Raw genomic sequence first — 15772 nt, forward strand, 5'->3', positions numbered from 1 at the left:
GCCTGGCCCCTCTCCCCATCCTTCTGTCCTCACGGCGGGTCTGTCCTTCCTCCCGCAGGCATGAAGCGCCCCCTGAGCCCATCCCACAACCCCGAGAACGGGGTACGGCTGGTGGAGGCGGCCAGCTGCCCGCCGAGCCAGCCCGAGCAGCGCCTGAAGCGGGAGAAGAAGCACCAGTCGTTCACGCTTTGCGACGTCTGCAACATCCAGCTCAACTCAGCCGCTCAGGCACAGATCCACTACAACGGCAAGTCCCACCAGAAGCGCCTCAAGCAGCTCAACAAGGGGAAGATGCCGGCAGCCCAAGGTAGGAGCCCATCCATCAGGTCAAGGTTGCCCAAAGGCTGCCCTCGCTCCGGGATAGCTCCTCGCTGGGCTTGGTGTGCTGGATTCGTGGGATGCTCAGGAACGCTGTGCTGTGTCCTTGGCATCGTCACTCGCTGGGCTGCCTGAGCTCCAGGGGCGTCCCAGGAGCCTGAAAGCCCACTCTGCTGCGCTGGATGGCTGGACACATGGGGGTCCTGTCCATGGGCAAAGGCAGTCGCTGGTACTTTGCATCTTCGTGAGCATCTTCTTGGGTTTCTGTAGATGACTCGTGCAGCTGGGATGAGCGCATCCAAGGGTGGAGTGGCTGTTGGCTTCTGGGTTACTGGCTACCTGCTTCCAGGTGCCATCTTGACTCTGTGCCTCCTGCCGTGCACATCTCCTGGAGCTGTGCTGAGTTTGGCTGTTGTTGTCTCGAAATGCTGCTTAGATTTTGGTGCTGAGGGTTACGGATGGACTTCTCAAAAGCTCTCAAGTGACGTTTTCAAATATGGTTGGAGTTTTGTTGGAAAGTATGATCTTCTGAAACTTCATCTCTGTTTTTCTGTTGAGGTGCTCAGCACTGGCAACCCCTGTTGACCTGCCGTGCCCTGTGCTCAGGTACTGCGGCGCTACGTAGCTCTGTGGGTCCCACTGGCCCTTTGACATGTAATGTCCTTGGCAAATTGTCCTGTTGTGCTGGTGGGGGGTGGGAATCTTGCTGCTTTGCAAGGGGAGGGCTCCCATGGTGTGTTTGCACAGGGGGGGGTCACGGCCCTGGGTCCGTTGTGCAAGGGGAGCTGTTGCCAGCCCTCAGCTCGCTGAGGTCCCGGCGAGCGCTGGGATATTGTCTGCTGCGACACCGACGCTTGAAGGGCCTTACACAAATCAGACAAGCTGCGCCGCCTGGGGTCCGTGTGTTTAACAGGGTCGATCTGTTCCAGTGAGAAGGAAAGCACCAGTGTTGCAACAAGGGCAGGTTTTGTTTTCCTTTTAGAGACTGATGTTTATCACAAAAGCCACTTAGCAGAAGTGGCAGCCGAGACAGCTCCGTGCTTGCCCTTGACAAGATGTTTTAAGGTCGGTGGTTTTCTTTCACCAAGCGTTTAGGTGATGGGCTGAGTGCGCTGGACCTCGGGCACTGCATCATCAGGAGGCACAAGTGTGGGTTTTGGGATGCCCCTAAGTGTCTGAGCTCCCGGGGGTGACACGCTCAGTGGCCTGTGTTACTTGCTGATCATCCACACGATGCGATGCTGGGGGTGTAACGCTCCGGGGCTGCTGCAAGTTGTGGATGGTTTCTCCTTTGGGCAGTGGAGCTCCTGTTAATCATCTAATTATTATAAAACACCTCAGCTGTGTTATGGCTGGCAAGAGAGCAGCCCAGCATCATCCCTCCAGGCGGGCTCGACGTCCACTCCATGTTTGCAGCTCCGGGAGGTGCAGAGCCGCGTGTTGACTAGTTGTCAGGCTGCAGCGTGAGCAAGGAGAACTCTGCTGAAAAGCACCGAGGGGATCCGTGTTGCGCTGAGCCAACTAACCGAGTCTCTGCCTTCCTCCCCTTAGTTCTTGGGGGCACTTTCAGAGCAGGCGAGAAGGGCTGGTGCTTGTCCCCGGGGTTGGGTGGGTGGTCCCAGCCCCTCACCTGCCAGCCACCGCAGGGATGCTGGTGCACGGCGGGCGCTGTGCCGCCAGGTGGGAGCTCGTGCGAGGGCAAGGACTCGCTTGCCCTCTGTGCAATCTGTTAGCCTTCACCTGGCTGGGCCCCGTACAGCTGACTGCAGCAGATTTTCTCTTGCATAAAAGCAGGGAAATGTGCCCAGAAACGTCACCCTGCAACAACGGTTGACCAGCTCTGCCCGAGCCGCTTGGCTGCGAGGGTTTGTGTGGGGTTAAGCAGCAAATCCAGGGAATTGCTCCTTCCTGAGGCTGGTGAGGACACCTGTGCCCGGAGCTGGTGTCCCCTGGGGGGCCAGGGGCCAGTGCTTCCCCCAGACCCTGCTGCATTTGAGGAGGGTGTTGCTGGCTGCGCACCCTGCGGCTGCTCTGCAGGGAGCAGGGGTCACAGGGGGTCCGGGCACAGCCCCCTCGAGCTGCACTGGGCAGCCAGCTTGGCAGCTGCCCTCCTTTCCTGACAGACCAATTACAGGTGGGATCAATGAGCTGAGGTCTCCAAAGCACTTTGTAGTTGATGCCTTTATCTGGTGTGAGGATAACAAGGAGTTGACGGATAGGGAAAGGGCAGGAATGTGCTGGAATTCTTTAAAACCTGGCGTGTTTGGTGCTGACCCATCACTCCCGAGCCCCCTGCGCCCGGCAGCCCCCTGGCGTGCTATCCTGCTCTGCTGAAGAGCCGTGGGGGGTTGGAGTCCGGTGCCAATTTTGTCAGGCAATGTTTGTTTAATAACATCAGAAGGGCTGGCAAACAAATCTGCAAGGCTTTTGCAAACAGCAAAGCAGCAGCGGGTTGCAGGGTGGTAAAACCTGCAGTGTCTGCCCCCTCCCCCCAGCCCTGGTTAGGGGGGTGGGTGATCGCAGCAGCGTGTCCCACACACACCATGCTCACTGGGTACCAGGGTGGCCCAGCTCGGTGCCGGTGCCTTCGCTGCTGGGCTCACTGGTGGCTCCTGGCGCATCTGCGGGGGGGGGGGTGCAGGGTCCTGGATGCGAACTTGGACCCGTGCTCCCCTCCAGCATTTTCCATCTCGCTGAACACTGAGTTTCCTCAGGTCAGTGGTGGCAGGACCTGGCTCGCAGGCGGGTCAGGAGGATGCTTGTCCCCAGCACACCAAGAGGGTGGGCAGCCGGGCGCTGCGGGTGCTGCCACTGCCCTGGCCGCAGTGCCCTGGCCTTGGCAGACCCCTGGGGATCAGCCTGTATAAATACCTGCTCCTGCTCTTGCTAGAGACGGGGCAGGCTGGAGCCATAAATTCCTAGCATGGCAGTGGTCGTCTGAATGCCAACTCCTGCCCTCCCTGGTGGTGGTTTGGTTTGAGCAGGGCCTGGGATATGCAAATGAGCGGCTCTGTTTATCCTCCTTTACTGACAGATGGAAATATTGCTTGCTATTTTAATGGGAACAGGGCTCATAAATTCCAGCCTGCAACTTCCAGATTCTCCCCCTGGACCCGGTTGTGGCTCGATGGGAGGCTGTCCAGGGATGTGTTCCCTACCGAGCCAAAGAATCTCAGAGCATACAAGTATGCTCTTTGTACTTCTGCATCATCCCTGACCTCTGCCAGCGTCCAGGGCTCCAGCAGACAGCCAGAGCCCTCGGGGCTTTGCTGCGCTGGCAGCCTCACGCACGCTTTGCTCTGGCGTTCAAGGTGAAGTCAGCTTCTGCTTGTGCAGGGCTGCAATTTGCTTATGTGGGGAAATCGCAGGCGGCATCTGCTCCCCTCGGCTGCCCACCCCTCCTGCCCCCACCGCAGCAGTGGGGAAGCTGCGCCCATGCAGGATGCTGCTCCTGCCACAGCCTGCCCTGCTCCTCCGGAGCCGACCTTCTCCCCCACGCTTTTGGTTAAAAATGTCATTTCCAGCTTTGTCACGGGGAGCCTTTCCCGGCCTCCTGAGGGATGAGCTTGGGGGGCACGTGGCCGCCAATCACAAATTAGGGCTGGGAACCGGCTGACACGACGCCCATGTCCCCTTTGCGCCGGTCACACCGATGGCACTGTGGCTGCTCGGTGCCACCCAGCCCCGTGTCACCAGTGCTGGGAGAGGGGCTGAGCCCCCACCCCCACCCCAGCCATCCACAGCTGCCGAGAGGGGACCAGCCCTTTCTGCCTTGCCCAGGGGAGCTCAGGACAAGGCTGGAAAGGTGCCTGGGCTGCAGCGTGGGTGGGAGGGTGACGGTTGCTTGGGCGAAGCTGGGTGCTGGGGGGACCCATCACACTCCTCTTGGAGCCCTTCACCTGCCAAACCAGCACCTTTGGGAGCACCTTCTCAGGCAGCTCCTGGCCAAGATGCCAGCTCTGGTGATGGGCTCAGCCCAGCACAACCCACAGAGCGGGCAGGCTAACATGGGGCTGATAGCGTGTCAGCGCTGGGGCAGCCTCAGGAGAAGGGGGTGTTTTTAAAGGCAATAGATTAAACAAAATAATTGAGTTAAACAAAGACGGGATGTTCTGCTGAGCTGGAATCTCTGTCTCGCACTGACATCTACAGCTACATCAAAGGCAGCTTCCGCAGACGCTGCTCGATCTTCCCCGTTTCCCCTCTGGCTTCTCTGATCAGTTATTTTCTGCAAAGCTGTAATCACTTGCATTTGGAGGAACGAAGCTGTGGAGGAGCTTAGCTGGCAAACAGATGTGCTAATCAGTATCATTACAATTTATTAGCTCTATGCCAGGAAGACACCCACCCCCCCACCCCCCCCCAACTTAAAAACAAATTATTGTTCATTAGGCATTTTCTTGCATGGCAAATCATAGATTTTCCATTGTCTCCTGTTGAATTGCAGCGCAGGCGACAATTAGGTACAGGGATGTCCACGGATGAAAGATGCTTCCCTGTTGCAGATGCCAGTCCAAATCCAACTGGGTCAAGAGTGATTTAATTACTGCCTGTGATTTTTCAAGGGTGCCCAAGTGAGCTCAGTTTTGCTCTTGGTGTCCTCGTGCACCCCCCAGCCAGGAGATGGAAAAAAAAAACCCTCCTTGTTCTGGTGGCAAAGGAGCAGAAGGAGCTGTGCCACCCTGAAATGGGGGAGCAGTGGCTGCAGTGCCAGCACAAAGTGCTGGTGAGGGCAGGGGACAGGGGACGAGGGTTTTGCTGCTTCCCTTTTCCTCCTGGATGATCTCAGGGGCTGCCCATCACAGGATGGGCTAGGCTGGCGTGTTTCAGGAATTTACACCCTTGCTGTCCACTGCTCCCCAAAAAGGCCCTTCCACCAGTGTCTCGAAAAAAGTCACGGGATGTAGAGAGCAGCTCGTGCTGCCTGGCTTGCCGGAGCTGGTGTCCCCTGGGCCCTGTCAGCTCCCATCTCACTGAAAGGCAGCGGGAAGCTCTCACCTTTGGAGCAGGAATCTCCCGGCTTCCCAGGCAGATCCGAGCTGACAGCAGCTCATGTCCCCCTTGGCCAGGGGCGGTGGGAAGGGACACCCTGCCTAGCATTTCCCATGCCAGGAGGGTCTACGCCAGCCCCAACCCCACCTCAAACCACCTTTCCCAGCCCTGGGGGCTGCCAGGTTTCTCCCCCAAACCCAGTGCTGTGGTCGGGGTGGGGCACCGTTGGGTCAAAACACCCAGAGCCCGCTGTGCCCTGGTGTTAATCCATGTCACAAAGTCTTCCTCTGCTCCGCATGCCCCCATGGTGTTTCTGTACCCAGACCTCTCCAGGGCTGCCCAGTGCCATCCCAGTGCTCACACTGGGGCTCCAGGCGCTGCCATGCCCACCCGCTTGGCAGCGCAGCGCTGAAATAACGGCTCCTCGCGAAGGGAAAGAGTCCGGTTTTCCCCCAATTAGCTGCCGAAATGTCTGTCTGTGCGTGTGTTTGCAGAGCAGAAGGGTTTGAGATGAGCAGAGAAATCGGTGTGACAGCTTCAGCATCGCTGGGTGCGCAGCGGAGCGGATGGGCCCCAGGAGGGGGACATGGGGACCCCCATGGGAGCCTGTGCCAGGAGCCGGGGAGGGGCGGGCAGCTGCCGGTGGGAGTTATCTTGTGTTTGCACGGGGGGTGCCAGCCAACCCCCCCCCCGATTCTGGCAGCAGGCAGAGCTGCTTCTGGGTGCTGGGGGGGGAAACCCACTCCCCTCAAGTGGTTCCTCTGTCACAGCCTGTGGTGCAGACACGGGGTCACCATGTGTGAAATTTGGTTTATCCAGACAGAAGCGATGGGCTGTGGCTGCAGGGGGGTCCTGGGGTGCTGCACCACTGAATGAAGCCTGGCACCCCCCGGGCATCGCCCAGGCTGTCGGTGGCCTGGGCGAGCTGTCCTCAGCACGCAAGCGGAGGGTCCCTGCAGCCTGTTGTGCCGAAGGAGGAGTACCAGTTCACGGCCGTGCTCTGCTGGGCTGGGATAACCCTGCCGGTAGACAAGCCTGAAACCCAGAGGCATCACCTGGGAAATCAGTGCCCAGGTGTGGAGGACCAGCAGCAGGAGGGGAACTGGGGGGGGTGTCTGACCATGGATGGTCCAGTGGGTGCGTCGCCGCTGCCTGATCCTGCTCTGTGCGCTCCAGCATCTCAGGGCTCAGCTGCCTCCTCTTGCCTTCCCCTGCTGCTCTCTGCTGTCTGTGCTCTTTAGCTGTTAATTACCAAGAAAATGGGTGCCAATCTAATTTTTTTTCAATTTCATGTTATGCACGGAATCCTTTAATTGTCTTTAATAAACAGGGCGATGCTCGGTGGCGCTTTGTCTGCAATAAAATCCAGTGTATTGATTTAAACAATATACAAACATGCAGGATTAGAGTCTAATTGGGGACTAATCGGGGTGCAACAGCCACGTCGCCAGCTGGGCCGGGGCTGGGATGTCCTCGAAGCCGGGGCAGGTGCGGTGGGAACGTGCCCGGCTCCGTGTCGGTCCTTGCCAGGAGCCCCCACCCCTGACCAGCCTCAGCAGCCCGCAGGGAGCTGCAGCAGTGATTGCTGCAGGGGGGGTGAAAGTCAGTTTTTTCTGGCTTCCCCTGTAATTCCTGCAGTGGTTTTGTTGCTCTCCCACTTTGGGGACTTTTGGGAGATATTTAGCAGGGAAAACGAAGGGTCCTGGCTGGCGCAGGAGCTGCGCTCACAGGGCTCACGCGCTTGGCACAGCTGAGCAGACCCCTGACCATAAGGTCGGCTGACTGGAATAGCTATAGGTGTCAGGAAAAAGAGCAGGCTGGGAATGGAAAGGAGCGGTGGGGTGAGTGGGGGAAGGGTTTGGCAGGGGCTGGGTGTAGGATGCTCCTGTTCCACCCCACCAGGAGCTGGGCATGTCCCTCCCGGGGGGTGTCGTTGCACCGCATCAGGCTCTCCTGAACTTCCTAACAGCAGATCCCTGGCCACCCTCTGTGTTAAAGGGTCTTTAATATTCAGCTGTGACAGATGCTTCGTCTACCCGGGTGCTGATCGATAACCCCCGTGCCGAACAGGCGCGGGGTTCATATTTTAAGCTTCTGTAACTTTAGCGAAGGACAAGCATACGGAGTCCTCCTGCTCTGTTTGGCCTCGGCTGCTCCCTTCAGCTGCAAGCAAAGATGATTAAAAAATAGCTTTTTCAGATCAGATTTGAATAACCTGGAATCTCAGCGAGGGGAGGGAGGGAAAATTTACTGTTTTCTTCATGTCCTTAAAGATGTTCGGTGGGATCAGGTGTCCACTTGAAGAAGCGTGGTTGTGTAATTGTATATTTTCCTTCCTTCTGCTTATTCCCAGACTTGTCCTTTTCCCTGTTTGGGGGGCGCAGGGGACATCCCTCAAGGCTCCTGGGGGGCTGCGAGCTGGCAGGGGCCGGGGGGGAGCAGGGATCCTGCCCCAGCCCCACTGCTGAGGGGTGAGAAGGGCAGAGATCTACCCATCACTGGGGATGGGTAGAAAAGCTTCATTCCTCTAAAATGCTCTTATTATACCAAAAAAAGCTATTTTGCGGGGGGGGGGGGGGGGGCAAGGCCCGCGGGCTCTGTGCGAGAGGCGCCATGCGAGCCCTTCGGCACGTCACCCTTGTGCCAGCCCATTAATCTGGAGAAAACTGCTCCCTTTTTAAATCCTCTGAAAATACCCCATTAACTTGCTCTCCCTCTGAAAAGCCCAGCTATTCAGCTTATCATGGATTAATAACTGTATCATAATTAATCTCTGATTTTATTGAGTCGGTAACTTCAAATAATAAAAAAAAATATAAATTGATTAGCTGTTAACTTTTGCTGAAAGGATTTTCTTGATGCAGTGCCTTCCCCATCAGGCTCACCGCCCCTCTGCTCTGCACCCTGACTTCTGGCCAGAGGCTTCAGGGATTCTTTTTTTTTTTTTTTTTTTTTTTCCTGACACACTTTTTCTAAGAAGATCCTTAAAATGTAAACTCTCAGCCAAAAAGTGACGCAGAGAAGCTTACTGGATGTTGCTTGTGCAAGCACAGCCTGGTGCAGGCTATTTTGTGATGCTCAAAGGAGGTCGGACCACTTGGAATGGGGATTTTGGGGCAGATGCTCTGGCTGTATCCTCCCGCAGGAGGGGTTTTGCCTTAAACTAAAAAAATAGGGATAAAGCCAAAAGATAACAAGCTAGATAATATATAATCAAGTATAAACTTCAGGTGCGCTGGCAGCCTGGTGTCTGTGCCATGGGTGTCAGCGACCACGGGGGGTGTTTTGGGAGGGGAGGGGAGCAAGCTGTGATTTCTCAGCGTATTGAGGGGGAAACAAGGGGAGGGGGGTCTCAGGGAAAACCGGACCCGTGCCCAAGAGGGTGAGAGGTGTCGTGGCCGAGGGTGCAAATGTCCAGCTGAGGGAATGGGTGGTGTGGGAGGGGGGAGGGACCGGGGGTCATTTTGAAGGGGAGGGACCTGGGCAGCGACTGCCAGCTGCACACAGCTATTGGAGATGGGCTGCTGGCCCCCTGCCAGCCCCCCAAAGTGGTCCCCTGAGTGTGACATGGCTCCGACCTTCACCAGGCGCTTCTCAGGGGGAGGGTGTGAGCCGAGCTCATCTGCCAAGGATGGGGCATCACGGGGGGGAGAACACCCCAGTCCTGTGCTCGGCCACAAGGCTGATTCCTCCTCCGGTAACGTGCCTGTTAAATTATGAGTGCTGCTTCCCACCCGGCTCCTTTCTTTCTTTTAAAATCACCCTCTTCAAAGGCTGCCATCATTTCTGGCAGCTGGGATAAAGGGGTTTAGCGCTTTGAGCCCCGGGAAGACGCAGCAGCCAGCGCAGCGTTTCCCGGCTGAGCGGCTGGGGATGGGCTCTGGGAAAACCATCAGCTTCAGTCACAGCTTGGGGTGCCGGGGGGCTGAACCTTCTGGGGGGGTGGGTTTGCTCCCCGTGGGACTGTGTGTGGGTGTTTCTGTATCCCAGGAGGTATTTTACCACGTGGTGCAGAGCGATCTGGTTTAGCGATGGACTTGGCAGTCCTGGGTTAATGGTTGGATTTGATGATCTCAAAGGTCTTTTCCAACTGAAATGATTCTATGCTGTGCTGTGGACGTGGGGTCGCAGGGGGGCTGTGGGCCGTTGGGGGGGGGGGGGGGGGGGCAGGGCTGCCCTCTGCACCGGGCATTGCCAGCTGAGCTGTGCTGCATGTGGGGGGATGCTGCGGGGCAGTGGCGATTTTTCCCAAAATCAGGAGGAGGTCACCTCATGTTATTCTTAAGCACTGTATTTTGGGAGCCTGATAGGCTTAATCTTGGATTTTTGCTGTAATTTTTCCTCCATGTGGTTTGCTATCAAGTTGCAACAATACTGTATTATGGCCACTTAGCTCACACGTGATCTTAATTAGAAGTGGATTAAGAGCAACGGGAAACATGCAGCCACGGAATGTTTCACAGTTTCCCATGTAGCATCAGCTCAGCAGATTTGGAGGAGGAAAGCCTGGAATTTATTTGAAGTGGGGAGAAAAAGTGGTAAAAGCGGCACCATGAGCATGTCTCAGCTCGTTAGCGGCCACTTACCCCTGTCCTGAGGGGGGGGGGGGGGGGGCTTTCCCAGGGGGGGCTCAACCCTGCTCAGGGGGCAAGGTGCTGGGGTCAGTGCTGGGGGTGCTCCGGGGGTCAGGCGGCTCCTGGCTCTCGCTGCCACCCTGGGCATCAGATCCAACCGCATCCCGCGGGAGGGGGTGGGCTGTGCCCCCCTGAGCGCAGCCAGCCAGCACCCTTGCACGGAGGGATGTTTTGGTCCTCAAACATCCCTGGGGTGAGGTGAGGGACACGTGGGACCTCGGGTGGCCCCCATGAGCAGCCGCCATCCAGCTCTGGCGTGGGAGAGAAGCAAAAGCATCCCGCTGCGTCCTGCTCCCGCGCCGGCTGCTGTCATCGGGGATTAGAGGTGCAGGATAAAACGGGTCGCACCGGGCTGTGCGTGCGAGGGCTGCCGAGGCACTGTCCCAAAGAGCATCAGGGCTGCACGGAGCAGGGGGGGACACCGGGGAGGGCTGACAGTGACCAGGGGGTGGCTTGTCTGGGGTCTTGGTGAACAGTGAGGCTGGGGGTGCAGCTCGTGCCTCCCACCCTGGGCATCGCTGGGGGACACGGCGCCTCGGGTTCGCCTGCTTCTCGGCGTGCTTGTGCACGAAGGGAGAAAAGGGGGGGAGTAAGGGTTTAAAAAAAAAAAAAAAAAGGCAAATGGGGAGGGGAGGTAGGTAGGACTGAGCTGGATAAGGGCAGGCAAAGGTTTGTGGGTAGTGTAAAGCTGTCACGCAAAGGTTTGTGGGTAGTGTAAAGCTGTCACTGTGATTTAGGGTTGGCTGGTTAAACTGTTTTATGTTCACAGACAGTAAGTCGTAAGCAATACAGAATTTTCTATGAAGAGATGATCTTCCCTCGTCATGCTTTATGCCGTCTTTCCCAGAGTGATCTCTCCTTTTTATAACCCCACGGTGTCGCGGCGAGGTTGTGCAGAGGGAGAAAACTGGATTCTGGCTGTTTGAGAAATGGCAACAGCCCAAGCCACAGAGGTTGGGTCTGTGCCTGGGCAGGGGGCAAGGAGCTGGGGGGCTGAGCTGTGCTCGGGGTGCTGGGCTCCCTCAGCCCAACCCTGGCCTCTGCACCCACGTTTTGGCCGTGTAGGGCCAGGCACGGCCGCTGCTGCCCGTGACCGAGCGGGTGGCTCTGCAGGGACCCTGTGGCACGGTGGGGCATTGCTCCAGCACGCTGCTGCTGGGGACCTGCCCTTTGCCGTGGGATGGCTGGTGTTGCTGAGAACGGATCAGTGCAAAGCCTGCGTGTGCCAGGCAGGTTGCCCAGGAGTGGCCAGTGTGTGCTCCTGCGTGGCCAGATTTCCCCTAGCACAAGGACCGGTGGCTTTTCCTTGGCATCTCCTGCCGGGGCTGCGGCCACCACTCTGCTTTTAGTGCATGAGAGGCGTGATAGTCCATTAGAGCAAGGCTGCATTTAACTGCACGATCGCCTTAAATGAGGTTTCCTTCCTTTTTCTTGCCTCTGAGTTGTTGCTGCCTTTTGAAAACTCACACACAATGCTCCGGTTCACCTTTGATATTTTCTACAGCCGTAGAGTTATGAGTAATAGTTTCATTTATTTCACCGTTGCCGTGTCAGCGGGAGCATCTTGGCATGCTCCGCGCCGTGGCACCAGAGCGTGTGCCTGTCCCCACGGTGCTGCCACACATGGTCCCCAGCAGGTCCCCTGGAGCGCCCTGAGGGGCACGGAGCTGCGTGTGGACCTTGTGGGTGAGACCGGAGCCAGTGTTATCCCCTGGCTAATTAGGAATCAAGAAGGTTTTGGGTACCCGGGTGCGACGCCAACCCCCCGCTGAGCTGATATGAGGGCTCAGGAGCCCTGTGACCCCCCTGGAAATTGGCACAGGGCTCAGGGGAACCAGCATGGCAAGCGCTTTTCACCCTCCAGCCAGGAGGAGGAGGAGGGAGGAGGAAGGCAGCTGCCCTGGCTGCTGTGTGGGGCAGCCTTTGGCCATGGGAAGGAGGTGACAGTGCTGGGCCATGTCGGATGCTGTGTGGCCGGAGCTGCCGAGGTTCTGCCTCTGGCATCAGCCATGCCAGGGCTGGAGACCCGGCGAAGGGGCGAACCGTGGCTGATGTGCTGGGCATCGCTCCTGGGGGTCGCAGCCGGGGGGCTCAGGCAGCTTTCGGAGGGCATGGGCTTCCACGTGGCTGTGCAAGCTTCTCCAGTTAGCGGAGACTAAACCTCTTCCTCTTTCCAAGGAAATTCCTTCCACAAAACCCATTTCCAAGCTGTCGTGCTGCTGTTGATGCTGATTATTAGAGGTCAGGTGCCGCGTGGGCTCGGCGCTGACAGCCCCCGGCGCCTTCGTGCCGGGGTGGGCTCCAGGCATCCTTCCCAGCAGTGCTGGGCGAGCTCAGGATTTCAAACAAAGCACCAGGATTGTGATCCATGCGCGTGTGCCCAGGGCTCAGTGGTGTGTGAAGGGTTTCGTCATGCGCTGAAATGTGCTTGCAGGTGAAATCTTCTGCCCTCTTTCTTCCAGGAGGGCCCTCCTAAATTAGATGGAAAATATTACTCTCTCTCTGAAACTATTTACAGGTGTCGTTTCCAACCTTTTTTCCTGATAATTAAATATTTTTAGGTCATCCAGTTTCTCCACCCTATTTGCAGACCTGTCCTGGATGCCTTTGTAATTAGACATCTCCCTGTGAAAGATGATTAACGTGGGAGGCAGCAGCCATGAGCGAGCGAGGTCCCAGCTCTCCTGCAGCCCTGCCCGTGGCAGTTCCTTTATTCAAGCAGTTGCTTGTCCTTGGTGCTCCTCGCGGGCGTCCAGCCCCTGTCCCCTCAGAGGGTGACAATCCATCGAGCAGCCCCTATTTAACATCCCCAGACCTGGGGACATGGTGGCCATCCTCCACGGTGACACACAGGCAGTGGTTATCATGGCCCCGGTGTTAAAGGGCGAGAATTTAAAGCGTACACGTGTAAGCGATGTTAAGCTGCTTTTTTGAGGTGGATTCTTACTAAAATAAGGGAGAAATAATGTTTTTAATGCTTTACCCTGCAACAGCCCTTAATGGAGAAGTTTCCATCGCGGTTTACAGCTGAGCCTTTGCACAGGAGCTGGGATTAATGAAAGGGGCAATATTGTTCTCTGCTCCTGAAATGGCAAAGATTAAAGCAGCACAGAGAAGAAAAGCTGAGGCATTTGGCTGTTACCGTGGTTCTTAGCAACATGACGAGACCAGACCATCCCTGTGTGGGGAAAACTGAGGTTAAACCCCAGCCCACCCAGCCGTGGGCTCCTGGCAGCAGTGGGCAACAGCCAGGGGGATGCATGACCCCCCTTCCCCCGGGATGGGTCACCCCTCTCCGCAGCCAAATGCATCGTTAACTCCCCCTGTTTGCTCTTTTGAGATGCATAAAAGCAGAAATCTTCAGGAAGAGTTAATTAAAAAAATCAGGATGCCCTGATGCAATCGGGGTCCCCTGTTTGGGGGGTGTGTGTGTGGCAGGGGGGAACACAAGCTGCAAACCCCATCCTCTTTGTGTGGGAACCCCCCGGGGGCAGGATTCAGCCCTTAAAATATGTTATCTTAATCCTGAACAAACTTAGGAGCAGGAAAGGTCAGCGCCCGCCTTCCTGGCCCGGTGGGGATGAACCGCCGGCGGCTGCTCCACACCTGAGCCTTCTGCTTCTGACGAGGCTCAAGTTACAGAGCAGAAGAAAACTGATACAGGTCCTCCAGGTGTATCGGTCTTGATCCTATCTGGCATCTTTCACCCCAAATTATACCCTAAATCCTCAGTGAACAAAGTCAGCCAGAAAGGCTCTGGAAGGCTCAGCAGACCTGGGGCTGGGGGGCCTGCCTGCTGGGTTCCCCCCTCCCCATCTCCCCTTCTGGTTTATCCATTGCTCAGTTCTGGTCACAATTTGCCAGGCTGCTTTTGGAATCGAAGGTTGGGGAGAGCCGGTCCCGGCTGTGTCTCAGCCAGCGAGGAGTTTAGCGCTGCCCTCGGTAGGTTTCAGAGTAATCACTCAGCCGTGGTTCCTGGAGTCTGTCCTTGCCAAGATCCCAGTGAATCGGCGTTCGGGACCGCTGTGCCCAAACCCAGCCCGATGGGTCACAACTGGACCCGTTCTGCTTCCCGAGCTCCCTCGCCATCTCCCTGCCCTCCCCCCCCTTGGAGCCGCAGCTGCCTGGGCTGCAGGCACGACTTGCCCCAGCAAGCCCGGCTCCGCGGCGGGTGCAGGCGAACGCTCCCTCTCTGCGTGTTTGGGCTTTGCTGCAGGCTGGGGAGCGCTGGGGGGGCTGCGGCCGTGCCGGGGCAGGCAGCCTCGCCACCTCGCAGAGAAACCTCTGGTTCCATCGCTTCCATCGCCGCGCTCTGCCGGCAGGGCCCTGAGTTTGGGGAACCAACAGCAGTGGCCGCGCCGGGGTGTGGAGCATCTGACTCGGTGATGCCCATTGCCTCGTTGCCTTTGGTGGGTTGGTTGTTTGGGGTTTTTTTAGTGCCTCCCGCGGTGTTAGGTTTTAGGCAGGGATGGTGGAGCTGGTTGTCCCAACCCCCAGGCACCTTTTGCAGCTCAGGTGAAGATGCCCAGCAGCAGCAGCTCCATCCCACGGAGGGAATGAGGATTCTTTTTGTGGGAAGAAGCGGCCGTGGGCTTTGCTCCGCGATGCCCCTGGGAGGGTGATGCAGCTCTGGGCCCAGTGGGAGGGTTTGTGCTTTTGCCATGTGCCAACACCGGGGGTCCACGTACAAATATAGCAAGTTATGTGCCTGCCGGACCCACGCTGCGCCGCTGGGAAATTCCAGTGATCCGCTGCGGCTGGGCAGGAGGCGTTAATGGCAGGGGGCTGTAATCAGTACCTGCAATTAGCCTCTGCTCCAGCTGGCCTCCAAAGCTCGGGCCATAAAACGCACCGTCCCACGCTGCCGTTCCTCTCTCCACCCCTCCGTGTCACGCCAGCTCTCAGCTGTGGTGATGCCAGTCGGGACCTGCCCAGCCGGCCGGGGTGAAACTCAGCACCCGCCGGAGCAGGGAGATTATGGATGAAATTGCTGTGCGGAACTCGAGGGGCCGCTCAGGGCTGGGGGTGAGGGTGGAGGGTGGGGGTCCGGGCTGTATATTGGTCCGGCCGGTCCTTGTCTGGAGGTCAGAGATGCCAAATTTTGCCTGTGGCTTGTGGTTGTCCTGGAGGAAAGGAGAACAGCCGTGGCTGTCAGCCCCCCGCTCCTCCTGGTCTTTACACCTCCCCTCGGCTTGACATTGGCTTGCAGTAACACCAAACTGCTGATGACATTAAACAAATTAATATCGGGTTTAAATAGCCTGCTGGGAGGCTGGTAACAGGCAGTGCGGGCCCAGCTGTCAATCCCAAATTAGCGAGTTCCGTGGCTAAACTTACTGCTCCTGCTAACGGCCCCAAAAGCAATACCTGGTGCGGGGGGCACGTGTGCCCGGTGCGCTGGCTTTGCCGGTGCTGCCCCAGTGCCAGCTGAGCTGGGGTGGGTGTTGGGAGAAGGATCTGCAGGATGCCCTGGCCTGGCAGCAGTGAGCAAGGGGGGTCCTGATGGCTTTGGGTGCTTTTCAGAGCACTAAAATATTGGGATTTACCCCCAGAATGCCTGGTCTGGCTGCAGTGCCTGGGAAGGGAATTTGGCACCTTGTGGTTTACGTCTTTGTTTTCGCTCGGCTCATGGCTGAAAGAGAGGGGTTCCTGCCTGACTCTTCAAATTGGTTGGCTTGGGGGAAGTATTTAAATCCTTCCCTGTTCTTGTCCCCCTTTGGTGGGGGAGATGAATGTTTCCTCTTTTCACAAGCAGGTTTTTCATCATTTCCCTTTTTAAAAAGGCACCATGCAATCAAGTTGTGAACCTGCCCTCCCGGGAAGCTCTG

At 57.3% G+C, this 15772-nt stretch overlaps 1 protein-coding gene across 2 annotated transcripts in view; it reads left to right on the forward strand.

The window, feature by feature from the left end:
* ZNF385C (zinc finger protein 385C) overlaps positions 1-15772 on the forward strand; it is an 80981-nt gene that overhangs the window by 27310 nt on the left and 37899 nt on the right. For both annotated transcript variants that reach the window (XM_056362386.1, XM_056362387.1), the window contains exon 2: positions 59-307. In XM_056362386.1, coding sequence (XP_056218361.1) covers positions 59-307 — 249 coding nt within the window. The remainder of the gene's footprint in view (positions 1-58; positions 308-15772) is intronic.

This window comes from Falco biarmicus, chromosome 17 (assembly GCF_023638135.1).
Source record: "Falco biarmicus isolate bFalBia1 chromosome 17, bFalBia1.pri, whole genome shotgun sequence".
Lineage (NCBI taxonomy): Eukaryota > Metazoa > Chordata > Aves > Falconiformes > Falconidae > Falco > Falco biarmicus.